This window comes from Scyliorhinus torazame, chromosome 29, assembly GCF_047496885.1.
Source record: "Scyliorhinus torazame isolate Kashiwa2021f chromosome 29, sScyTor2.1, whole genome shotgun sequence".
NCBI lineage: Eukaryota > Metazoa > Chordata > Chondrichthyes > Carcharhiniformes > Scyliorhinidae > Scyliorhinus > Scyliorhinus torazame.
Window position 1 is genome coordinate 7,822,942 of NC_092735.1, and position 26,858 is coordinate 7,849,799.

General features: G+C 48.7%; 1 protein-coding gene across 5 annotated transcripts in view; it reads right to left on the reverse strand.

The window, feature by feature from the left end:
- Window positions 1-26,858, reverse strand: part of LOC140403839 (ankyrin repeat and fibronectin type-III domain-containing protein 1-like) — a 453,883-nt gene that overhangs the window by 188,793 nt on the left and 238,232 nt on the right. For 4 of the 5 annotated variants that reach the window (XM_072492021.1, XM_072492017.1, XM_072492019.1 and 1 more), the window contains 2 exons: window positions 24,965-25,153; window positions 4,666-4,779 (listed from right to left, as the gene is read on the reverse strand). In XM_072492021.1, the coding sequence (XP_072348122.1) occupies window positions 4,666-4,779; window positions 24,965-25,153 (303 nt within the window). The remainder of the gene's footprint in view (window positions 1-4,665; window positions 4,780-24,964; window positions 25,154-26,858) is intronic. The other variant, XM_072492020.1, reaches the window with a different exon arrangement.

Genomic DNA, 26,858 nt, shown 5'->3' on the forward strand with positions numbered 1-26,858 from the left:
GCAGGCTCGAGGGGCCAGATGGCCTACTCCTGCTCCTAGTTCTTATGTTCTTATGTTCTTATCTGGTTGCAGCTTCTCCCTCTCAAACTGCAGGGTAAATTCTATCATATTGTGGTCACTGCTCCCTAAGGGTTCCTTCACCTTAAATTCCCTAATCAAGTCTGCCTCATTACACATCACCAAATCCAGAATTGCCTGTTCCCTAGTAGGCTCTGTCACAAGCTGCTCCAAAAAACTATCTCTTAGACATTCCACAAATTCCATTCTTGGGATCCATTACCAACCTGATTTTCCCAGTCCACCTGCATACTGAAGTCCCCCATGATTATTGTAATATTGCCTTTTTTACATGCCTTTTCTCCTCATTTATTTTCTGCTCCACATCCTGACTACTGCTCGGGGGCCTGTACATAACTCCCATCAGGGTCTTTTTACCTTTGCGATTCCTGAACTCTACCCACAGAGATTCTATGCCTTCTGATCCTATATCGTTCCTTGCTATCGATTTAACTTCAGTCCTTACTAACAATGCAACCCCGCCCCCTTTGCCCATCTGCCTGTCCTTTCGATAGGACATATATCCTTGGATATTTAGATTAGATCCCAGCCCTGATCCCCTTGCAGCCACATCCCTGTGATGCCCACAACATCGTACCGGCCAATTTCAATGTGCGCAACAAGCCCATTTATCTTTTTCCGTATACTGCGCGCATTTAGGTACAACACCCTCAATCCTGCATTGGCCACCTCCCTTTTCACACTCTCCTCAGTCACTGTACCCTGTACTGTGGCCCTTTTTCATTTTTGACTATGGCTTTTCTGCCTTACACTTACCCCCTTACTGCTTTTTGTTTCTGGCCCCGTTTTACTTCCCCCCGACTTCCTACATCGGATCTCCGTTATGGGGAGAAGGCAGGAGAATGGGGATGAGAAAAGTATCAGCCATGATTGAATGGCGGAGCAGACTCGATGGCCGAGTGGCCGAATTCGGCTCCTGTCTCATGGTCTTATAGAAGGCACAAATCTGGAATGTGATGGAATACTCCCCACTTGCCTGGATGAGTGCAACTCCAACACCACTCAAGACGCTCGACACTATCCAGGACAAAGCAGCCGAATGACTATCCACCACCGACACAGAGTAGCAGCCATGTGTGCCATCACAATGTTAGCGGAAGAAATTGCTATATGTGTCAGGATTGGTATAACAAAGATGTCTCAAAGTATTGTAATAGCACAGGTCAAGGGCAAACCAGCAGGCAAGGGATTAGACATATACCAAGGGAAAACCAGCAAGCAAGGGGTTAAAGTCACCCACATTGGAAATGATTTAATCATCTCACAGAGCATTTGAATATGAAAAGGGAAACACCACGTAAGTCTAAGGGACCCATTGTCCAACACATTCGCACCTCTTCTAGAAGTTAAATATGTTAAGCACAAACCAATTAAGGAAACATTGTATTCTTTAATCATTTTCCCATTACAGGGACCAGAAAATATGCATACTGATCACCTTGTATTATTCCGAATGATTCAGTGACGTCAATGCCTGCTTGCGACTCGAAAATTTTTAAATAAAATGCATGTAATTCTGAGGACAGGCAGAGCTGGATTTTACGAGCTACAGGATAGTCGCAGAATCTATCTCTCCTGTGTGTACACAGTTTTTTCCGAATTAAACAAAGTTTTACCAACACCACGTGGTCGAGAACAGACTGAGGTTTTTCTTCCCTCCAACAACAAGATGCATGGCAGAAATTCACCAAGGCTCCTTGGGCAGCACCTTCCAAACCCATTACCATCTAGAAGGCCAAGGGCAGCAGATACCTGGGAATACCACCACCTGGCGGTTCCCCTCCAAGTCACGCACCAACCTGACTTGGAAATATATCGTCCGTTCCTTCACTGTCACTGGGTCCAAATCCTGGAACTCCCTCCCTAACAGCACTGTGGGTGTACCTACACCATATGGACACCAAATGCAGCTTGAAAGGAATTCAGTTCTCTGCAGCATTTACTGGGAACTGAGTTGCGTGTGGAATTCTAGCTCAGGACCAGAGATTGTCAGTAGTGAGCGAATAATAGTCTCGACAAAAGGATGACACCTCGTTTCAGCTCCCTCCAGATTTAGATTTTCTTTGTGAAGAGGGGGTGGAGGAATTAACTATAACAGGCAATATGTAGAGATTTTGTGAAAATTTGAAAACATGTGCGGCACGGTGGTATGGTGTTTCGCACTGCTGCTTCACAATACCTGGGACCCGGTTTCAATTCCGACCTCGGGTGTCTGTCTGTGCGGAGTCTGCACCTTCGCCCCGTGTCTACGTGGTTTTCGTCCAGGTCCCCCGGTTTCCTCCCACAGTCCAAAGGTGTGCAGGTTAGGTGGGGTTATGGGGTTACGAGGATAGGGCGGTGGAGTGGGCCTAGGTAGGGTGCTCTTTCAGAGGGTTGGTGCAGACTTGATGCGCCGAATGGTCACTTCCTGCACTGTAGAGATTGTATGTTTGGTTCAGGATTAGGAAGATTGGAGCGCAGGAACAGAAATAAACTATTCTGCCTCATGTTTCATAGAACGTACAGTGCAGAAGGAGGCCAATCGACCCGTAGAGTCTGCACTGTCCTTGGAAAGAGCACCCCACTTAAACCCCCGCCTCCACCCTATCCCCGTAATCCAGTAACACCACGTAACCTTTGTGGACACTAAGGGCAATTCAGCATGGCCAATCCATCTAACCCGCACATCTTTGGACTATGGGAGGAAACCGGAGCACCCGGAGAAAACCCACATGGACACGAGGAGAACGAGCAGACTCTGCACAGACAGTGACCCAAGCCGGGAATTGAACCTGGGACCCTGGAGCTGTGAAGCAACAGTGCTAACCACTGTGCTATTGTGCCACCCGAAATGTCTGCCCTGCCATTTAATGTGATCATGACTGGTCTGTATTTTAACTCCATGCATTCACCTTCATTTCATAATCCTCAAAACACTTACTAAACAAAAGCTATCAGTTTTATTTTGGAAACTTCCTGTTAACCCCCAGCTTTAACAGTTGTTTGTGGGAGGGAATTCAATATTTCTACCATCCTTCAAACTGGAATGGTTGGGGGAACCTCAGCAGGGTGACGAGGGAGAGAGAATCAAGGTCGAGTTCAGTTTCTGGTCAATGGTAACTCCCAGGATGTTGATAGTGGGGGATTCAATGATGGTGATGCCATTGAATATCAAGGGGCGATGGTCTGACTCTCTCTTATTGGAGTTAGTCATTGCCTGGCACTTGTGTGGCATGAATGTTATTTGCCACTATCAGCCCAAGCCTGGATATTGTCTAGGTCTTGTTGCATTTTCATGTGGACTGCTTCAATGTCTGAGGTCAGGAGCTGAGTGATCCAGACGGAACCCAAACTGAGCATCGGTGAATAGGTTATTGCTGAGTAAGTGCCGCTTGATAGCATTATTGATGACTCCTTCCATCACTTTGCTGATGATGGATAGGAGACTGATAGAGCTGTAATTGCTGCGTAGGATTTGTCCTGCTTTTTGCATACAGGACACACCTGGGCAATTCTCCACATTGCCGGGTAGATGCCAGTGTTGTAGCTGTACTGGAACAGCTTGGCTAGGAGCTCTGGAGCACAAGTCTTCAGTACTATTGCCGGGATATTGTCAGGGCCCATAGCCTTTGCAGTATCAGTGCCTTCAGCCGTTTCTGATATCATGTCGAGTGAATTGAATTGGCTGAAGACTGGCATCTGTGATGCTGGGGACCTCCGGAGGAGACTGAGATGGATCATCCACTCGGCACTTCTGGCTGAAGATTGTTGCGAATGCCTCAGCCTTGTCATTTGCATAGATGTGCTGGGCTCCCCCATCATTGTGGATGGGAGATTTTTGTGGAGTCTCCTCCTCCAGTGAGTTGTTTAATATTCACGACTGGATATGGCAGGACTGCAGAGCTTAGATTTGATCCATTGCTGTAGAATTGCTTAGCTCTATTTATCACTTGCTGCTTATGTTATTTGGCACACATGTAGTCCTGTGTTGTAGCTTCAACTATTTTTTCCACATGCCTGGTGCTGCTCCCTATCTCTTTCGAAGATGGTGAAATCCTTTGCTCAGTTATACACACAGCAGTTGGCCTGCAATCCCTTGCCCATGTCGCCATTTGTTTACTATGTCAGTCAGTGAGTCTGAGCAGGTTGTGCGACCACTGGGACAGGGACCACAACTGAACACAATCTTGTGCTCACTCAGTGTCACTTATACTTGGTGGTGATTAGGAGCCGCAGCTTTAGTTGGTTTGACTGACTGACATTTGGTCGGCACGGGCTTGGAGGGCCGAAGGGCCTGTTCCTGTGCTGTACATTTCTTTGTCTTTGTATGACTGACCCTCCCCAGCTGAGATCAACTAACTACGTCTGGAGTATGGATTGATCTTTTACTCTCTTGCTCTGTATTATTCTGTTACTCATGGCCTTAATAATAATAATCGCTTATTGTCACAAGTAGGCTTCAATGAAGTTACTGTGAAAAGGCCTCAACCAGCATTAGAGATATTAAAGAAAAACAATTCCACAAAGCCTGCTTGCCAATGAAACAGTTGGCAGCTCTACAACGGGCAAGTTATAGCAGTCACATTGAAAGCATTTATCGAAGATTACCTTTATATCGGGTGATTATCAAGGAGCTGTTCCTTGTTGGTTCCTGGAATGTGACTCGAAGGGATGTACTGCCAGTTACTGACAAGTACACTTTTTCTGGAGGATCAGTAACACCTGTCAAGGAGAAAGGTTAACTCAAGTCACCCTGTCATTCAATGTCAAACTGAATCTGCCTGGGTCTGTCGATGCATATAGAGAAATAACTGTCCCCTGAGATTGGTGGCTAATGGTTCTTTAATGCAGCTTACATGCAGCGATACTGAAAGAAACATTCACATTACAGCAATTACAGGTAATGGAAAGAGAGACTGCGTGGCAAATTGGATTAGAAAGGAGGAAAAGGAGAATAGTAGTTAAGAGCAGAACTTTTCAAACCCCCGACTGCCACCATCTAGAAGGATAAGGGCACCAAATCCTTCTCCAATAAGGGCAGCACGGTAGCCTGGGGGCAGCACGGTAGCCTTGTGGATAGCACAATTGCTTCACAGCTCCAGGGTCCCAGGTTCGATTCCAGTTTGGGTCACTGTCTGTGCAGAGTCTGCACATCCTCCCCGTGTCTGCGTGGGTTTCCTCCGGGTGCTCCGGTTTCCTCCCACAGTCCAAAGATGTGCAGATTAGGTGGATTGGCCATGATAAATTGTCCTTAGTGTCCAAAATTGCCCTTAGTGTTGGGTGGGGTTACTGGGTTATGGGGATAGGGTGGCGGTGTTGACTTTGGGTAGGGTGCTCTTTCCAAGAGCCAGTGCAGACTCGATGGGCCGAATGGCCTCCTTCTGCACTGTAAAATCTATGATAATCTATGAAATGTGTAGGGACATCAAAACCAGGAAGTTTTCCTTCAAGCCACACACCACCCTGACTTGGAAATATATCCGCCACTCCTTCAGTGTTGCTGGGTCAAAGATGTGGAACTCCCTCCTGAACAGCACAGTGGGTGTACCTACACCACGCGGACTGCAGCGGTTCAAGAAGGCAGCTCACCACCACCTTCTCAAGGGGCAATTAAGGATAAGCATCAAATGCTGGCCTAGCCAACAACACCCATGTGATTCCATGTATCGGTTGGTTGCCTGATACAACTGAAATGGAGTTATTGAGCGTCCTCTCCCAGGACAATATCCCCAGTATCGAGGCACCACTGGTCATTCTCGACCAGCTGCGATGGGACAGCCACACTGCCCACATGCCCAAGTGTTTTAGTCGGAGCTCTGCAATGGCAAACAAACACTCGTAGGGCAGAGGAAACACTACAAGGACACTCTGAAAGCCTCCCTAAATAAATGCAGGGTGAGCAGCCAGAAGTCGTGGTGCACACTGGTACCAACGACGTAGGTAGGAAAAGGGGTGTGGAGGTAATAAAAAGGGGTGTGGAGTTTAGGGAGTTAGGCTGGAAGTTAAAAGCCAGGACAGACAGAGTTGTCATCTCTGGTTTGTTGCCGGTGCCACGTGATAGCGAGGCTAGGAATAGGGAGAGAGTGCAGCTGAACACGTGGCTGCAGGAATAGTGTAGGAGGGAGGGCTTCAGGTATTTGGATAATTGGAGCGCATTCTGGGGAAGGTGGGACCTGTAAAAGCAGGACGGGTTGCATCTGAACCAGAGGGGCACCAATATCCTGGGAGGGAGGTTTTCTAGTACTCTTCGGGAGGGTTTAAACTAATTTGGCAGGGGAATGTGAACCGGATTTGTAGTCCAGCAACTAAGCTAGCCGATATTCAGGACGCCAAAGTGTGTAGTGAGGCAGTGGGGAAGGGAACACTGACAAAGGAGAGTACTTGCAGGCACGGAGATGGGTTGAAGTGTGTATACTTCAACGCAAGAAGCATCAGGAATAAGGTGGGTGAACTTAAGGCATGGATCGGTACTTGGGACTACGATGTGGTGGCCATCACGGAAACTTGGATAGAAGAGGGGCATAAATGGTTGTTGGAGGTCCCTGGTTATAGATGTTGCAATAAGATTAGGGAAGGTGGTAAAAGAGGTGGGGGGGTGGCATTGTTAATTAGAGATAGTATAACAGCTGCAGAAAGGCAGTTCGAGGAGTATCTGCCTACTGAGGTAGTATGGGTTGAAGTCAGAAATAGGAAAGGAGCAGTCACCTTGTTAGGAGTTTTCTATAGGCCCCCCATTAGTAGCAGAGATGTGGAGGAACAGATTGGGAAACAGATTTTGGAAAGGTGCAGAAGTCACAGGGTAGTAGTCATGGGTGACTTCAACTTCCCAAACATTGAGTGGAAACTCTTTAGATCAAATAGTTTGGATGTGGTGGTGTTTGTGCAGTGTGTCCAGGAAGCTTTTCTAACACAGTATGTAGATTGTCCGACCAGAGGGGAGGCAATATTGGATTTGGTACTTGGTAATGAACCAGGGCAAGTGATAGATTTGTTAGTGGGGGAGCATTTTGGAGATAGTGACCACAATTCTGTGACTTTCACTTTAGTAATGGAGAGGGATAGGTGCGTGCAACAGGGCAAGGTTTACAATTGGGGGAAGGGTAAATACGATGTTGTCAGACAAGAATTGAAGTGCATAAGTTGGGAACATAGGCTGTCAGGGAAGGACACAAGTCAAACGTGGAACTTGTTCAAGGACCAGGTACTACGTGTCCTTGATATGTATGTCCCTGTCAGGCAGGGAAGAGATGGTCAAGTGAGGGAACCATGGTTGACAAGAGAGGTTGAATGTCTTGTTAAGAGGAAAAAGGAGACTTATGTAAGGCTGAGGAAACAAGGTTCAGACAGGGCGCTGTGGGAATACAAGATAGCCAGGAGGGAACTGAAGAAAGGGATTAGGAGAGCTAAGAGAGGGCATGAACAATCTTTGGCGGATAGGATCAAGGAAAACCCCAAGGCCTTTTACACATATGTGAGAAATATGAGAATGACTAGAGCGAGGGTAGGTCCGTTCAAGGACAGTAGCGGGAGATTATGTATTGAGTCTGAAGAGATAGGAGAGGTCTTGAATGAGTACTTTTCTTCTGTATTTACAAATGAGAGGGGCCATATTGTTGGAGAGGACAGTGTGAAACAGACTGGTAAGCTCGAGGAAATACTTGATGGAAGGAAGATGTGTTGGGCATTTTGAAAAACTTGACGATAGACAAGTCCCCCGGGCCTGACGGGATATATCCAAGGATTCTATGGGAAGCAAGAGATGGAATTGCAGAGCCGTTGGCAATGATGTTTTCGTCCTCACTGTCAACAGGGGTGGTACCAGGGGATTGGAGAGTGGCGAATGTCCTGCCCCTGTTCAAAAAGGGACTAGGGATAACCCTGGGAATTACAGGCCAGTTAGTCTTACTTCGGTGGTAGGCAAAGTAATGGAAAGGGTACTGAGGATAGGATTTCTGAGCATCTGGAAAGACATTGCCTGATTAGGAATAGCCAGCACGGATTTGTGAGGGGTAGGTCTTGCCTTACAAGTCTTATTGAATTCTTTGAGGAGGTGACCAAGCGTGTGGATGAAGGTAAAGCAGTGGATGTAGTGTACATGGATTTTAGTAAGGCATTTGATAAGGTTCCCCATGGTAGGCTTCTGCAGAAAGTAAGGAGGCATGGGATAGTGGGAAATTTGGCCAGTTGGATAACAAACTGGCTAACCGATAGAAGTCAGAGAGTGGTGGTGGATGGCAAATATTTAGCCTGGATCCCAGTTACCACTGGCGTACCGCAGAGATCAGTTCTGGGTCCTTTGCTGTTTGTGATTTTCATTAATGACTTGGATGAGGGAGTTGAAGGGTGGGTTAGTAAATTTGCAGACGATTCGAAGATTGGTGGAGTTGTGGATAGTGAGGAGGGCTGTTGTCGGCTGCAAAGAGACATAGATAGGATGCAGAGCTGGGCTGAGAAGTGGCAGATGGAGTTTAACCCTGAAAAGTGTGAGGTTGTCCATTTTGGAAGGACAAATATGAATGCGGAATACAGGGTTAACAGTAGAGTTCTTGGCAATGTGGAGGAGCAGAGAGATCTTGGGGTCTATGTTCATACATCTTTGAAAGTTGCCACTCAAGTGGATAGAGCTGTGAAGAAGGCCTATGGTTTGCTAGCGTTCATTAACAGAGGGATTGACGAGGTTGGTGGAGCAAATGGAGGAGGATTTCAAAAGATGGGACATGTTACCGCTCTCGCTGGTGGGTAGAGTGCAGTCGGTCAAAATGGTGGTCCTTACGAGGTTTCTGTTTGTGTTTCAGTACCTTCCCATCGTGATCACCAAGGCTTTTTTTAAGAGAGTAGGCAGGAGTATTATGGGGTTTGTGTGGGCGAATCAGACCCCGAGAGTAAGGAGAGGGTTCCTGGAACGCAGTAGGGACCAAGGAGGGTTGGCGCTGCCAAACCTGGGGAGCTACTAATAGCCAGCAAATGTGGCGATGATCCGCAAGTGGGTTATGGAGGGAGGGGGGGCGGCATGGAAGAGGATGGAGATGGCGTCCTATAAAGGAACGAGCCTGTGGGCGTTGGTGACGGCACCGCTGCCGCTCTCGCCGACAAAGTATACCACTAGCCCGGTGGTGGCGGCAACGCTAAGGATCTGGGGCCAGTGGAGACGGCACCGGGGTGCAATGGGAGCATCGGTGTGGTCCCCGATCAGGGGTAACCACCGGTTTGTCCCAGGGAAGATGGACAGGGGGTTCCAGAGCTGGCATCGGGCGGGGATTGGAAGAATGGGGGACCTGTTCATCGACGGGACGTTTGCGAGCCTAGGGGCACTGGAGGAGAACAAAGAACAAAGAACAAAGAAATGTACAGCACAGGAACAGGCCCTTCGGCCCTCCAAGCCCGTGCCGACCATACTGCCCGACTAAACTACAATCTTCTACACTTCCTGGGTCCGTATCCTTCTATTCCCATCCTATTCATATATTTGTCAAGATGCCCCTTAAATGTCCCTATCGTCCCTGCCTCCACTACCTCCTCCGGTAGTGAGTTCCAGGCACCCACTACCCTCTGCGTAAAAAACTTGCCTCGTACATCTACTCTAAACTTTGCCCCTCTCACCTTAAACCTATGCCCCCTAGTAATTGACCCCTCTGCCCTGGGGAAAAGCCTCTGACTATCCACTCTGTCTATGCCCCTCATAATTTTGTATACCTCTATCAGGTCGCCCCTCAACCTCCTTCGTTCCAGTGAGAACAAACCGAGTTTATTCAATCGCTCCTCATAGCTTATGCCCTCCATACCAGGCAACATTCTGGTAAATCTCTTCTGCACCCTCTCTAAAGCCTCCACATCCTTCTGGTAGTGTGGCGACCAGAATTGAACACTATACTCCAAGTGTGGCCTAACTAAGGTTCTATACAGCTGCAACATGACTTGCCAATTCTTATACTCAATGCCCCGGCCAATGAAGGCAAGCATGCCGTATGCCTTCTTGACTACCTTCTCCACCTGTGTAGCCCCTTTCAGTGATCTGTGGACCTGTACTCCTAGATCTCTTTGACTTTCAATACTCTTGAGGGTTCTACCATTCACTGTATATTCCCTACCTGCATTAGCCCTTCCAAAATGCATTACCTCACATTTGTCCAGGTTAAACTCCATCTGCCATCTCTCCGCCCAAGTCTCCAGACAATCTAAATCCTGCTGTATCCTCAGACAGTCCTCATCGCTATCCGCAATTCCACCAACCTTTGTGTCGTCTGCAAACTTACTAATCAGACCAGTTACATTTTCCTCCAAATCATTTATATATACTACAAAGAGCATAGGTCCCAGCACTGATCCCTGTGGAACACCACTGGTCACAGCCCTCCAATTAGAAAAGCATCCCTCCATTGCTACCCTCTGCCTTCTATGGCCTAGCCAGTTCTGTATCCACCTTGCCAGTTCACCCCTGATCCCGTGTGACTTCACCTTTTGTACTAGTCTACCATGAGGGACCTTGTCAAAGGCCTTACTGAAGTCCATATAGACAACATCTACTGCCCTACCTGCATCAATCATCTTAGTGACCTCCTCGAAAAACTCTATCAAGTTAGTGAGACACGACCTCCCCTTCACAAAACCGTGCTGCCTCTCACTAATACGTCCATTTGCTTCCAAATGGGAGTAGATCCTGTCTCGAAGAATTCTCTCCAGTAATTTCCCTACCACTGAAGTAAGGCTCACCGGCCTGTAGTTCCCGGGATTATCCCTGCCACCCTTCTTAAACAGAGGAACAACATTGGCTATTCTCCAGTCCTCCGGGACATTCCCTGAAGACAGCGAGGATCCAAAGATTTCTGTCAAGGCCTCAGCAATTTCCTCTCCAGCCTCCTTCAGTATTCTGGGGTAGATCCCATCCGGCCCTGGGGACTTATCTACCTTAATATTTTTTAAGACACCCAACACCTCGTCTTTTTGGATCACAATGTGACCCAGGCTATCTACACCCCCTTCTCCAGACTCAACATCTACCAATTCCTTCTCTTTGGTGAATACTGATGCAAAGTATTCATTTAGTACCTCGCCCATTTCCTCTGGCTCCACACATAGATTCCCTTGCCTATCCTTCAGTGGGCCAACCCTTTCCCTGGCTACCCTCTTGCTTTTTATGTAAGTGTAAAAAGCCTTGGGATTTTCCTTAACCCTATTTGCCAATGACTTTTCATGACCCCTTCTAGCCCTCCTGACTCCTTGCTTAAGTTCCTTCCTACTTTCCTTATATGCCACACAGGCTTCGTCTGTTCCCAGCCTTTTAGCCCTGACAAATGCCTCCTTTTTCTTTTTGACGAGGCCTACAATATCACTCGTCATCCAAGGTTCCCGAAAATTGCCGTATTTATCTTTCTTCCTCACAGGAACATGCCTGTCCTGTATTCCTTTCAACTGACACTTGAAAGCCTCCCACATGTCAGATGTTGATTTGCCCTCAAACATCCGCCCCCAATCTATGTTCTTCAGTTCCCGCCTAATATTGTTATAATTAGCCTTCCCCCAATTTAGCACATTCATCCTCGGACCACTCTTATCCTTGTCCACCAGTACTTTAAAACTTACTGAATTGTGGTCACTGTTACCGAAATGCTCCCCTACTGAAACATCTACCACCTGGCCGGGCTCATTCCCCAATACCAGGTCCAGTACCGCCCCTTCCCTAGTTGGACTGTTTACATATTGTTTTAAGAAGCCCTCCTGGATGCTCCTTACAAACTCTGCCCCGTCTAAGCCCCTGGCACTAAGTGAGTCCCAGTCAATATTGGGGAAGTTGAAGTCTCCCATCACCACAACCCTGTTGTTTTTACTCTTTTCCAAAATCTGTCTACCTATCTGCTCCTCTATCTCCCGCTGGCTGTTGGGAGGCCTGTAGTATACCCCCAACATTGTGACTGCACCCTTCTTATTCCTGATCTCTACCCATATAGCCTCACTGCCCTCGGAGGTGTCCTCTCGCTGTATAGCTGTGATACTCTCCTGAACAAGTAGCGCAACTCCGCCTCCCCTTTTACATCCCCCTCTATCCCGCCTGAAACATCTAAATCCTGGAACGTTTAGCTGCCAATCCTGCCCTTCCCTCAACCAGGTCTCTGTAATGGCAACAACATCATAGTTCCAAGTAGTAATCCAAGCTCTAAGTTCATCTGCCTTACCCGTAATGCTCCTTGCATTAAAACATATGCACTTCAGGCCACCAGACCCGCTGTGTTCAGCAACTTCTCCCCGTCTGCGCTGCCTCAGAGCCACACTGTCCCTATTCCCTAGTTCTCCCTCAATGCTCTCACCTTCTGACCTATTGCTCCCGTGCCCACCCCCCTGCCATACTAGTTTAAACCCTCCCGTGTGACACTAGCAAACCTCGCGGCCAGGATATTTATGCCTCTCCGGTTTAGATGCAACCCGTCCATCTTATACAGGTCACACCTGCCCCGGAAGAGCTCCCAGTGGTCCAGATAACAGAAACCCTCCCTCCTACACCAGCTGTTTAGCCACGTGTTTGTCTGCTCTATCTTCCTATTTCTAGCCTCACTGGCACGTGGCACAGGGAGTAATCCCGAGATTACAACCCTCGAGGTCCTGTCTTTTAACTTTCTGCCTAGCTCCCTGAACTCCTGCTGCAGGACCTCATGCCCCTTCCTGCCTATGTCGTTAGTACCAATATGTACAACGACCTCTGCCTGTTTGCCCTCCCCCTTCAGGATTCCCTCTACCCGTTCGGAGACATCCTGGACCCTGGCACCAGGGAGGCAACATACCATCCTGGAGTCTCTTTCACGTCCACAGAAGCGCCTATCTGTGCCCCTGACTATAGAGTCCCCTATAACTATTACTCTTCTGCGCTTTGACCCTCCCTTCTGAACATGAGAGCCAGCCGTGGTGCCACTGCTCTGGCTGCTGCTGTTTTCCCCTGATAGGCTATCCCCCCCGACAGTATCCAAAGGGGTATATCTGTTCGAGAGGGGGACAACCACAGGGGATTCCTGCACTGACTGCCTGCCCTTTCTGGTGGTCACCCATTTCTCTGCCTGCACCTTGGGTGTGACCACACTTACATAACTGCGATCTATGACGCTTTCCGCCACCTGCAAGTTCGAGTTACCCCCGGGAAATGCCTTTAGATATATGCAGGTGAGGGCTTTTGTGAGGCGACAGGTGAGGGAATTCCCGTTGCTCCCGGCACAAGAAGTTCAAGATAGGGTGATCTCGGGTGTATGGGTCGGGGAGGGCAAGGTGTCGGAAATACACCAGGAGTTGAAAGAAGAGGGGGAAGCGCTAGTAGAAGAGTTGAATGGGTAAATGGGAGGAGGAGCTGGGGGAGGAGATCGAGGAAGGTCTGTGGGCTGATGCCTTAGGTAGGGTTAATTCCTCCTCCTCGTGTGCCAGGCTCAGCCTGATACAATTTAAGGTGGTCCACAGAGCGCAATTGACGGGGGCGAGGTTGAGTAGGTTCTATGGGGTAGAGGACAGATGTGGAAGGTGCTCAGGGAGCCCAGCGAACCATGTCCATATGTTTTGGTCATGCCCGGCACTGGAGGGGTTCTGGAGAGGAGTGGCGGGAGCAATATCTCAGGTGGTGAAAGTCCGGGTCAAGCCAAGCTGGGGGCTAGCAATATTTGGAGTAGTGGACGAACCTGGAGTGCAGGAGGCGAAAGAGGCCGGCATTCTGGCCTTTGCGTCCCTAGTAGCCCGGCGAAGGATCTTGCTAATGTGGAAGGAGGCGAAGCCCCCCCAGCCTGGAGGCCTGGATAAATGATATGGCTGGGTTCATAAAGTTGGAGAGGATTAAGTTCGTCTTGAGAGGGTCTGTGCAGGGGTTCTACAGGCGGTGGCAACCGTTCCTAGAATATCTCGCGGAGCGTTAGAGGAAGGTCGGTGATCAGCAGCAGCAACCTTGAGGGGGGGGGGGGGGGGACGTCCTGGGGAGGGGGGGGAGGGGGGGGGAAAGGGGGGACTGCCTGGGAGGGTGGATGAGCAAGAGATAACATGAAGGGTTGGGGAAGCTGGCACGTACGGGTGAGGGCCAGTGTACAAAGCTGTGTAAATATATCATTTTGCCATGTATATATCTTGCTCTGCGCGATTTCTCGTTTTTTTTCGTTGCGAGGGGGGGGGGGGATTTTGTTTGTAAGGGAGAAAAATTGTGTTAAAAAACTTTAATAAATATATATTTTTTAAAAAACAGAGGGATTGAATTTAAGAGCTGTGAGGTGATGATGCAGCTGTACAAAACTTTGGTAAGGCCACATTTGGAGTACTGTGTACAGTTCTGGTCGCCTCATTTTAGGAAGGATGTGGAAGCTTTGGAAAAGGTGCAAAGGAGATTTACCAGGATGTTGCCTGGAATGGAGAGTAGGTCTTACGAGGAAAGGTTGAGGGTGCTAGGCCTTTTCTCATTAGAACAGAGAAGGATGAGGGGCGACTTGAAGAGTTTTATAAGATGATCAGGGGAATAGACAGAGTAGACAGTCAGAGACTTTTTCCCCGGATGGAACAAACCATTACAAGGGGACATAAATTTAAGGTGAATGGTGGAAGATATACGGGGGATGTCAGAGATAGGTTCTTTACCCAGAGAGTAGTGGGGGCATGGAATGCACTGCCTGTGGAAGTAGTTGAGTCGGAAACATTAGGGACCTTCAAGCAGCTATTGGATAGGTACATGGATCACGGTAGAATGATATAGTGTAGATTAATTTGTTCTTAAGGGCAGCACGGTAGCATTGTGGATAACACAATTGCTTCACAGCTCCAGGGTCCCAGGTTCGATTCCGGCTTGGGTCACTGTCTGTGCGGAGTCTGCACATCCTCCCCGTGTGTGCATGGGTTTCCTCCGGGTGCTCCGGTTTCCTCCCACAGTCCAAAGATGTGCAGGTTAGGTGGATTGGCCGTGATAAATTGCCCTTAATGTCCAAATTGCCCTTGGTGTTGGGTGGAGGTGTTGACTTTGGGTAGGGTGCTCTTTCCAAGAGCTGGTGCAGACTCAATGGGCCGAATGGCCTCCTTCTGCACTGTAAATTCTATGATAATCTATGATTAATCTAGGACAAAGGTTCGGCAGAACATCGTGGGCCGAAGGGCCTGTTCTGTGCTGTATTTTTCTATGTTCTATGTTCTAACATCCCCATCAACATGTGGGAATCGCTTGCCTTGGACTGCACAAGTTGGAGAAAAAGCATCCGCGAAGGCACCAATCACCTCGAACGTCGTAGGGTGGAACTCGTGGAGGCCAAGCGTAAACAGCGGAAGGACAGTGCAGAATCCAAAGTGTCCCACTCATCCACCTCAACAAGCACCACCTGCCAAACCTGTGGCAGTCTGTGGATCCAGGATTCAACCACCGGAGGACCCACCTCCCTGGTGTGGAAGCAAGTCATCCTCAACGCTGAGGGATTGCCCAGGAATGGAGTTGTTGGCTAATCATAGACCATAAGATATAGGAGCAGGAGTAGGCCATTCGGCCCCTCAAGCCTGCTCCACCATTCAATAAGATCAAGGCTGATCTGACATTCCTCACATTCACTCTCCTGCCCTTTCCCCACAACCCTTGATCCCTTTACTGATCAAGAATCTATCTAAGCCTTTAATATACACAAGGGCTCTGCCCCCACAGCTCTCATGGCAAGGAGTTCCAAAGATTCACAACTCTCTGAGAGAAGAAATTCCTCCTCACCTCAGTCTTAAATTGCTACCCCTTTATTCTGAAACTGTGCCCTCTGGCCCTAGACCCTCCCATGCCACGAAAGGTCGTCTCAACATTTATCCTGTGAAGCCCCATATGAATCCTTTATGTTTCAATGAGATCACCTCTCATTCTTCTAAATTCAAATGAGTAGAGTCCCAACCTGTCTGACGTTTGCTCATAAGACAATCCCTCTATACCGGGTATCACCCGAGTGAACCTTGTCTGAACCGTCTCCAATATCTTTCCTTAAATAAGGGGACCAAAACTGCTCTCAGTGCTCCAGATGTGGTCTCACCAGTACCTTGTGCAATTGCAGCAAGACTTCCTGACACTTGTACTTCATTTTAGCAATAAATTTGTATCAATTAGTATAAAACAGACCCAAACATGACACGAGGAAAACCTCACTGAAGGACCCTTGCGAATCACAGGTCCAAAGTGCTCCATTCCTCCCAGATACGCTACACAAATCTAAAAGTACTCATAAGGCTGGATTTTATGCTCTAGTTCTGCCAGAGCATTTGCAAATGAGGGTCTCCTTGTGACCTTCCCACTGCCTTCCTGCCCACCCCGACCTGTCTCCAATATTATGGTGGCGGGGAGCATCAGCCGCTCGTCCACCTTTAGGTCTATTGTGGCCCTTAATTGGCTACTTAAGGGCCTTATTCCGTCTCAGCCACAAGTAGCAACGGAAAGGGAAGGCACGGTGGGCAGCCCGGCTACTTCCACTGCCCGGGTGGCTGCTGGGAGGAAGGGGGGTACCTCCTTTAGAAGCTCCACTGTCCTCAACCCCAACAGTAGATCCCTGGGGAGAGTTAAGTGTGGGCAGGGAGAGGGTCACTGGTGATGATGGGGGTGCAAAGATTGGTTTTCAGTGACCCTCCCTTGCTGATGCTGGGTCTTTGGATGGGGTACTGAGTGCCTGAGGGACCCCTGCCATGAGGCCAGGTGGCTTTTGTGGCAGCTGTGTGGGTGCCGTTAATTTCTTTTCCAACACTGAATCCCAATGGGCTCAGGGATAATTGCTCCATGAGTCTGACAGCCACCAGAAACTGAGATTCCCTCGTCGAGCCCTCCCTGCTAAAGTGGGTCAGTTTTCCTGCTTTTGGGAATCAGAAATGGGGACTCTCGTCTGGGGCGGGATTCTCTAATCTCGCGGCAGAGTGTCGTGCCCCCCCCCCCCCCCCCCCCCCCCCACAGGCTGCCACCCGACCCTTCAACGGCGACGTCCCACCGGCTCAGAGCAGGTTAGATTGGCGCTGGCGGGACTTGGGTTTTTTCTTACGGCCGCTCAGCCCATGCGGGCCGGAGAATTGCGCGGGGGGGGCGCATAGAGCTCTGCGGAGAATCGCGTGCCAACGTTGGGGCGGCGTGGCCCGGTCGCGGGGATTCTCCGGCCCAGCCCAGGGCTGGGAGAATCCCGTCCCTGATTCTTCCCGACTCCCTTGTCATCACTTTGGCCTGTCTGAGTATTTCCATGGATTATTTATCCCTCTTCAAACACAGGCCTTGTTGATTCTGCTAGTCAGACTCAGTTGGATTAAAACTTCGGTCATCCAGCCAATAATCATCCATTAAAGTAACAGAGAGTTAGGTCTCCTGGTGGGTTTCAGGACCCCCAACATCAGGGGCAAATAAGGGTGCTCAGCCCCTACTTGACAAAACAAAACTAATTATGAATCAATATTTCTGGAGTGGTCCCTTAATTGGCCACCACAGAGCTCACCATCTTTTTAAGAAGGTGGGCCTGTTCTTGATGCCACTGTCCTAATATGAGTCTTGCAGCTCTGGATCCTTGGCAGCCCAACCAAGAGAGGTGGGCACAGTTGAGGCAGATTGGGATCTGCAAAAGGGAGCCTGGTGAGTGTCGCCCATGGAGGTCAATATTTAAAGGTGAATTTCGGGGAGGCCATGCTGTAGGCCCCTCGGTGAGGAGGGAAACCCCCCCGATGGGTGGGACCATTCCTGCCCAGGGCGGTGGGATGTATGCAAATTGGCTTTGTTCAGCAGGAATGCATTGGGGAGATGTGCCAACATGGCATCTCCCAATTTTCCCAACCCCTCCCCCCAACCAGGAAATTTCAGCTCAAAACACCTCTTTTATTTACACTTAATGTGGTATGAGACCAGGATGGTGCTGTTGGGCTTTTGATGGTCTGTGTGTGTGTGTGGAGGGGATGATATCTTGGGGGGGAGGGTGTCACTGATGTCACCCCCCTTCCCCCATCTCCTTTCCATCTTTTCATAGAAGCTGTTTCAAAATGGCCTTTGGCCCTCTGTCTCACCTGCCACTGCCCAGCATTTCCTCGCAATGGAGGAGGATTTGAGGCACTTAATTTCCAATTAATTGGGCAGTTAAGAGCCCCAACAGGTCTAAGGGAGGGCAGCCTACTGTCACCTTACCCACCTTCTGAATTATGAGGAACATGTTAAAGGTGTGTGGGAAGGAGGTGTCGAAAACATGGCTGTCAGTAGGTCATAAAAGCCAGGCCCTGGAGCTCATAATGTAGAGAACTATAAAGGTAGGTCCTTGTGGTGCCACTCCCCATTGATACAGAACAAGCATGGAGGCTTCCAGCAAAATCCCATTTGTGATGGGACCTTCAGTGAAATGTTTTTTTAAATTTAGAGTATCCATTTCTTTTTTCCAATTAAGGGGCAATTTAGTGTGGCCAATCCAGCTACCCTGCACATCTTTGGGTTAACATAGAACATAGAAAAATACAGCACAGAACAGGCCCTTCGGCCCACGATGTTGTGCCGACCCTTTGTCCTAGATTAATCATAGATTATCATAGAATTTACAGTGCAGAAGGAGGCCACTCGGCCCCCCGAGTCCGCACCAGCTCCTGGAAAGAGCACCCTACCCAAGGTCAACACCTCCATCCTATCCCCATAACCCAGCAATCCCATCCAACACTAAGGGCATTTCTGGACACTAAGGACAATTTATCACGGCCAATCCACCTAACCTACACATCTTTGGACTGTGGGAGGAAACCGGAGCACCCGGAGGAAACCCACGCAGACACGGGGAGGATGTGCAGACTCCGCACAGACAGTGACCCAAGCCGGAATCGAACCTGGGACCCTGGAGCTGTGAAGCAATTGTGCTATCCATAATGCTACCGTGCTGCCCTTAAGAACAAATTAACCTACACTATATCATTCTACCATAATCCATGTACCTATCCAATACCTGCTTGAAGGTCCCTAATGTTTCCGACTCAACTACTTCCACAGGCAATGCATTCCATGCCCCCACTACTCTCTGGGTAAAGAACCTACCTCTGACATCCCCCCTATATCTTCCACCATTCACCTTAAATTTATGTCCTCTTGTAATGGTTTGTTCCACCCGGGGAAGAAGTCTCTGACTGTCTACTCTATCTATTCCCCTGATCATCTTATAAAACTCTATCAAGTCGCCCCTCATCCTTCTCCGTTCTAATGAGAAAAGGCCTAGCATCCTCAACCTTTCCTCGTAAGACCTACTCTCCATTTCAGGCAACATCCTGGTAAATCTCCTTTGCACCTTTTCCAAAGCTTCCACATCCTTCCTAAAATGAGGCGACCAGAACTGTACACAGTACTCCAGATGTGGTCTTACCAAAGTTTTGTACAGCTGCATCATCACCTCACGGCTCTTAAATTCAATCCCTCTGTTAATGAACGCTAGCAAACCATAGGCCTCCTTCACAGCTCTATCCACTTGAGTGGCAACTTTCAAAGATGTATGAACATAGACCCCAAGATCTCTCTGCTCCTCCACATTGCCAAGAACTCTACCGTTAACCCTGTATTCCGCATTCATATTTGTCCTTCCAAAATGGACAACCTCACACTTTTCAGGGTTAAACTCCATCTGCCACTTCTCAGCCCAGCTCTGCATCCTATCTATCTCTCTTTGCAGCCGACAACAGCCCTCCTTACTATCCACAACTCCACCAATCTTCATATCATCTGCAAATTTACTGACCCACCCTTCAACTCCCTCATCCAAGTCATTAATGAAAATCACAAACAGCAGAGGACCCAGAACTGATCCCTGCGGTACGCCACTGGTAACTGGGATCCAGGCAGAATATTTGCCATCCACCACCACTCTCTGACTTCTATCGGTTAGCCAGTTTGTTATCCAACTGGCCAAATTTCCCACTATCCCATGCCTCCTTACTTTCTGCATATGCCTACCATGGGGAACATTATCAAATGCCTTACTAAAATCCATGTACACTACATCACCTGCTTTACCTTCATGTACATGTACATCACCATGCTTGGTCACCTCCTCAAAGAAATTCTTGTAAGGCAAGACCTACCCCTCACAAATCCGTGCTGACTATCCCTAATCAAGCAGTGTCTTTCCAGATGCTCAGAAATCCTATCCTTCAGTACCCTTTCCATTACTTTGCCTACCACCGAAGTAAGACTAACTGTTGTGGGGGTTGTGGTGATATACATCACTGCAAGTACACAAAGGGTTAATGTACATACACTACACCTAGCTAGACACTAGAGGGAACACCAGAGACATGACACACAGACAGTCAACCAATAGGTCGGTAAGACAGGACACGACCAATGGGCAGTCACGATACAGACAGAGGTGACACCACCACAGGAGGGCATTTCCCCAACCCATATAAAAGGACACATCACACATGCTCAGTCTCTTTCCAGTGGAGACACTCAGTGAGTACAGTCACAGGGTTGAGTGAGAATCACACCCACCACATGGATTGTAGCAGACTGGTTTATCAGTCTGAGTAGCTATAGCAGGATTAACAGTAGCGTTGAATCCAAGTAGGAGAATTGTTAATAGTTTAATAAACGTGTTAAAGCTAACTCCAAGTCTGGACATTCCTTTTTTCAGAGTGCACATCAAGGAAGCAGCTTCTGCTATGTCAAGAGCATAACAAAACATGGTTCCAGGAGTGAACTGTTTCAATCCATATAGTTAAAACTCAGCAAACAGTGACTACCAGCAACAGCAGCCAGGCAAGATGATGTTCGAGATTCCGGTTCCGCAGCAGCTCAAGTACCACGGCAATCTCAGTGAAAACTGGCGTTGGTTTAGGCAGAGATTCGAGATCTACCTGGTAGCGTCCGACTTAGATGGTGTGGTGTATGCAGAGAAAATAAACCTTCTACTTACCATCGCGGGCCCAGAAGCAGCTGAAATCTTCCAGACCTTCAAATACTCAAAGGGGCAAAACAAGAGCGACTTCCAGGCAGTCCTGGAGAAATTCCAAGAATTCTGCGAGGAACATACAAGAAGAAAAGGTAAAAGAGGCACCAAAACTCACCACGAGGCAGGCTTGCAGCAACGAACGGCAGTTTTGAATTGCAGCCATCTTGGAAAAGGTGCTGCACATGTGCAGTTGCGCGAAGAGCGCACAGAACGGGAAGGTCCATTTGCGCATGCGCGAGAAGCCGCACATGCGCAATTTCGAACAAGACCCCAAGTAAAGGAACGTCGATCTGCGCATGCGCAATCGCTTCCTACGCACTGCGTCACACGCTTCATGACGCCAGAGGCCCCGGACCACGCCCACTTAAAGGGGAAATGTTCCAAAACACACAAAAAAAATTTAAATCCTCAAAACCAGATTCCTTCACCTGGAACGACAGCACAATGCCTGAAATTCGACCAGTAGCTGAAAGTAACCTCCACAGAACCCTGCAACAAGCAGTTAGCACCGCCCAAAGAGATGATACAGTCCTTGAAGACTATGACTCAGACCTTGAATTCTTCTTTGGACATCGCGAGCCCAATGCCAGCTCCGACACAAAACGTGATGATATGGTCCTAGAAGACAACGACTCAGACGAATATTTCACCTTGGGTGGCTACCCCAGTACCAAATCCGAACCGCAACTAGCCGTGTTGTACGTTGACGACCCCGACGACGAGTTCTTCGGATTGGGGAATCTTCAGCCCAGCATATACGACATCCCGACTCGTGAGTGCAGGATGATGCTGCGGCCTGACACCAAGAGACAGAGAGCGGTACAAGCCCACAGAGAGCGGCCTGCTGCCACACAGAGTGGTCCACGCACCGCGAAGGGTCCCCGACTCCACACAGAGAGTGGCCCACGCACTACAAAGGGTCCAAGCCTCCACAGCGAGCTCGTGGACAGCCTCCACGATAGAAGCAACGCAAGACTCCGAAGCGCAGTCCTTGCATGAACAAGACCATAAGGGTCTAGCAACCTCCTCTGAGCAACCAACAGCAGTCAATGCAAGTCTGCCATGCTCAAGTGAACAACAGAAAGACTATGACAGTCTGCCATGCTCAAGTGTACAGCAAGCAGACTATGACAGTCTACCACGCTCCAGTGAACAAGAAGAAGACTCTGACAGTCTACCCATCTCAAGTGAACAACAAGAACACACTGAGGCTCTACCCACTGTATGTGCGACCAGTGATGACGGCATCCCACTTCCCATACCAGATGTGCAATGTGAAAGACCTCAGCTAGAATGTACAGAGGCACTCGACAATCATAGTGAGATTACAGGTGACTCCAGTGACACCATGTTATTTCAAACCTCACTCGCTCGAGCCTCTCCGCAGGCAAATGCATTCCTGACTGTTTTGACCCCGGACGGGGAGCATCACAAACCTTCAGATGATTCAAGTGAACCTGAAATGATTCCGGATGGGGAGCATCAAGAAGCCAAAACTGACTCAGGTGAAACAGCCCAGACTCCAGACGGGGAGCATCAACAAGCCAAAGCTGATTCAAGTAAGCCGGACATGACTCCAGACGGGGAGCGCCGCAAACTCAGTGACGGCCGTTCAAGGAAACAGCAGATGCCACAAAGCACGCTGACACGAGTAACTCTGTGAAGGACTCGTATTATACACAGAGTGTGGTCCTTGAGCGCAGCAAACACGGCAACAAAACCAACCACCACAACAACAACATCAAAGACAATAGCAAGAAACATACCAAAGGCAACAACGTCGACAGCAAGCACGGCAAAAACAACACCAATGGAACAACGACTGGTACGACATGGTACAACTCTGCAAATGAGGGACTCTGTTACTGCTCAGCTCAGTACAATGACATACCATGGCAGGATGATGCATCTTACCAATTCACGTTTGCTGCACTACCAACAGGCAACCTGGCTTTCAGGACAGATGCCATCAAGAATTACCACCACAAGCATCGAAAGAAAAAAAAAAGAGTCCAAATCCGACAACGAAGTGATTTGACCACTTCTTGGTTCCTTCAGCACAGGGACACTGATGGCGTTTACAATGCAATGCCACCATCAACATCACCAACTCACCAACCAAACAAGAAAGCCACTCAACCATAATAATTAATGAACCTTGGACTCATGCATATGATTTGGACTTATTGTCTAATGATCACTGTTATCATAACTTGTAAAGAGTATCACTCATCTACCTAGTTTGTTCAATTTTCTTTAACACTGTACAGAAAATATGTAACACGAAAAAAGGGGGGATGTGGTGATATATATCACTGTAAGTACACAAAGGGTTAATGTACATACAGTACACCTAGCTAGACACTAGAGAGAACACCAGAGACCTGACACACAGACAGTCAAACAATAGGTCAGTAAGATAGGACATGACCAATGGGCAGTCACGATATAGACAGAGGTGACACTACCACAGGAGGGCATTACACCAACCCATATAAAAGGACACACCACACATGCTCAGTCTCTTTCCAGTGGAGACATTCAGTGAGTACAGTCACAGGGTTGATTGAGAATCACACCCACCACGTGGATTGTAGCAGACTGGTTTGTCAGTTTGAGTAGCTATAGCAGGATTAACAGTAGCGTTGAATCCAAGTAGGAGAATTGTTAATAGTTTAATAAACGTGTTGAAGCTATCTCCAAGTCTGAACCTTCCTTTGTCAGAGCGCACATCACGGAAGCAGCCGGTGGATGGGACCATTCCTGCCCAGGGCCCCTTCTTTGGGGTGGTAAGTATGCAAATTGACTTTGTTCAGCAGGAATGCATTGGGGAGATGTTCCAACATGGCTCCTCCCAATTTTCCCAACCCCTCCCCCTAACCCCTTACTGCCAACTCTTTGCCACCATCACAGCCAGGAAATGTCATCTCAAAACACCTCTTTTATTTACACTTAATGTGGTATGAGACCAGGATGGTCCTGTTGGGCTTTTGATGGTCTGTGTGTGTGTGTGTGTGGGGTGGGGGGTGACATCTTGGGGGGAGGGTGTCACTGTTGTTCCTCACAATGGAGGAGGATTGAAGGCACTTAATTTCCAATTAATTGGGCAGTTAAGAGCCTCAACAGGTCTAGGTGGGTGGGAAGGAGGTGGGATGGGCACCTGCCATGTTTTAAGTGCCCCCGCACTGTCGAAAATACAGCTGTTAGTGGGTCATAAACGCCACTTCCTGGAGCTCATAATGTAGAGAACTACAGAGGTAGATCTGTGTGGTGCCACTCCTCATTGATACAGAACAAGCATGGAGCCTTCCAGCAAAATCCCATTTGTGATGGGACCTTCAGTGAAATGTTTTTAAAATTTAGAGTATCCATTTCTTTTTTCCAATGAGGGGCGATTTAGCCTGGCCAATCCAGCTACCCTGCCCATCTTTGGGTTGTGGGGGTGAGACCCACGCAGACACGGGGAGAATGTGCAAACTCCACACGGACAGTGACCCAGGGCCGGGATCGAACCCGGGTCCTCAGCTCCGTGAGGCAGCAGTGCTAACCACCTCGCCACCTTGCCGCCCTTCCTTCAGTGAAAGGTTAACAAGTAGCACAGCTTGTCTAGCCTGATGCTGATATCATAGAACAGAATCCTTACAGTGCAGGAGGCCATTCGGCCCATTGAGTCTGCACTGACCCTTCGAAATAGCAGCCTACCTAGGCCCACTCTCCCACCCTACACCCATAAACCCACCTAACCTGCACATCTTGACACCATGGGAAGAAACCGGAGCACCCGGAGGAAACCCATGCAAACATGGGGAGAAAGTGCAAACTCTGCACAGACAGTCACCCAAGGCCGGAATCGAACCCGGGTCCCTGGTGCTGTGAGGCAGCAGTCTTAACCACTGTGCCACCGTGCCACCCCTTATTATTGTCCTGGATGTACAATAAACATATATTAAATAATATTTCAGAGCAGCGATTCCTCATACCCTCCCATGGTTTTGCTGACTTGAAGTGCTTACCTGCATTCTCAAAAGCAGCTTTCATCTGCTTATACAGCTTCTGTCTGAACTTCCAAGTCCGAAGTTCCCTGCTCTTACTGTGGTAATCAGCCTCTGAAGCTTCGGCCCTGAGCTCCGTCAGTTCTGCAACTTTCTGTCCAGCTTTGCTCACCAATGTGGTCAGGTGCATATCCCAGTTTCCTTCATTGACTAGAAAGAGAGAACATTATTGTGAGGAATGTGGAGATTAAGTGAGAAAAAGGGAGAGGGAGCAGTCAAACAGGGCTGAGATGTTGGTTAATGCTTTGTCCTAGATTTCTCACCAGCCTAAATTGAATTATGGGGTGGGTGCAAAATTGCTTGGAGATGTCTGTCTTGCTGCATCACCCACATTCCCCACTCTCCAGGCCAGGCATTGTGGAGCAGGGTAATTGTGCAATCCAGGGAAACACATCCCGATAAACCTCCTATTTGTGTTTGAGTGGAGTTTAGTTCCAGTGTCCAATATTCTAAAGTAAGTCGAGGGTTCGTAGACGGGTAGGAGCTTTGTGATCACTCTCAGACTAATGGAGCGAATGGGCTGTCTGCACCCAGTCACTACGACAGTCCTTAGAGGCACTCGCAGCAAAGCTCTACTCAGTCTGAGTGAGGCTGCCCAGCAGAGGCCCAGGGTGAGGCTCAATACCAATATTAAAATGAGACTGAAGTTGGAGGTTTGGCTGGGGACAGGGGTGCTCACTGGGCTAAATCGCTGGCTTTTAAAGCAGACCAAGGCAGGCCAGCAGCACGGTTCAATTCCCGTACCAGCCTCCCCAAACAGGCGCCCGGAATGTGGCGACTAGGGGCTTTTCACAGTAACTTCATTGAAGCCTACTCGTGACAATAAGCGATTTTCATTTTCATCACCACTATGATAGCCAGAATAATAGAATCCCTGCAGTGCAGAAGGAGGCCATTCAGCCCATCGAGTCTGCACCGTCCCTTAATAATAATCAATAATAATAATCTTTAGTAATGTCACAAGTAGGCTTACATTAACACTGCAATGCAGTTACCGTGCAAATCCCGTAGTCGCCACAATCCGGCGCCTGTTCGGGCACGCAGAGGGAGAATTCAGAATGTCCAATTCACCTAACAAGTGCATCTTTCAGGACTTGTGGGAGGAAACCGGAGCGCCCGGAGGAAACCCACGCACACACGGGGAGAACGCGCAGACTCCGCACAGACAGTGATCCAAATCAGTAATCGAGCCCGGGTCCCTGGTGCTGTGAAGTAACAGTGCTAGCCACTGTGCTACCGTGTTGCCCCATGCAAAGAGCACTGTACTTAAGCCCATGCCTCCTCACGCTGTAACCCAGTAACCCCACCTAACCTTTTGGACACTAAGGGGCAATTTAGCGTTCCAATGCACCTAACCCGCACATCTTTGAACTGTGGGAGGAAACCCACGCACAGACGGGGAGAAAATGCAAACTCCAAACAGTCACCCGAGGCCGGAATTGAGTCCGGATCCCTGGAGCTGTGAGGCAGCAGTGCTAATCACTGTGCTACTGTGTCATCTGAAAGGCAGCGTAACTCCCTAATAGAGGGCATCGTATTACACATGACACAGCCCATTAAAGCTTATGACTGTAAAGTGGCTTTGCTTTATGTACAAATCCTACACAAGAGAATTGGGCATGAAATCTACGCTGACCACTCCATTGCAATACTGAGGGGGTGCAGTACTGTTGGAAGTGCTGTCTTTTGGACGAGATTTTAAACAGAGTGTTGTACCCTCAATAACGACGCTTAGAGAGTAAAACGGTAAAGAAGGCTTTAATAAGCTAAGAACTAGCCTGGTGCCGAGACGGGTGTTAACTGGGTGCTGCCCACAAGGCGGCCCCTTATATACGGCTCCCTGGTGGGCGGAGCC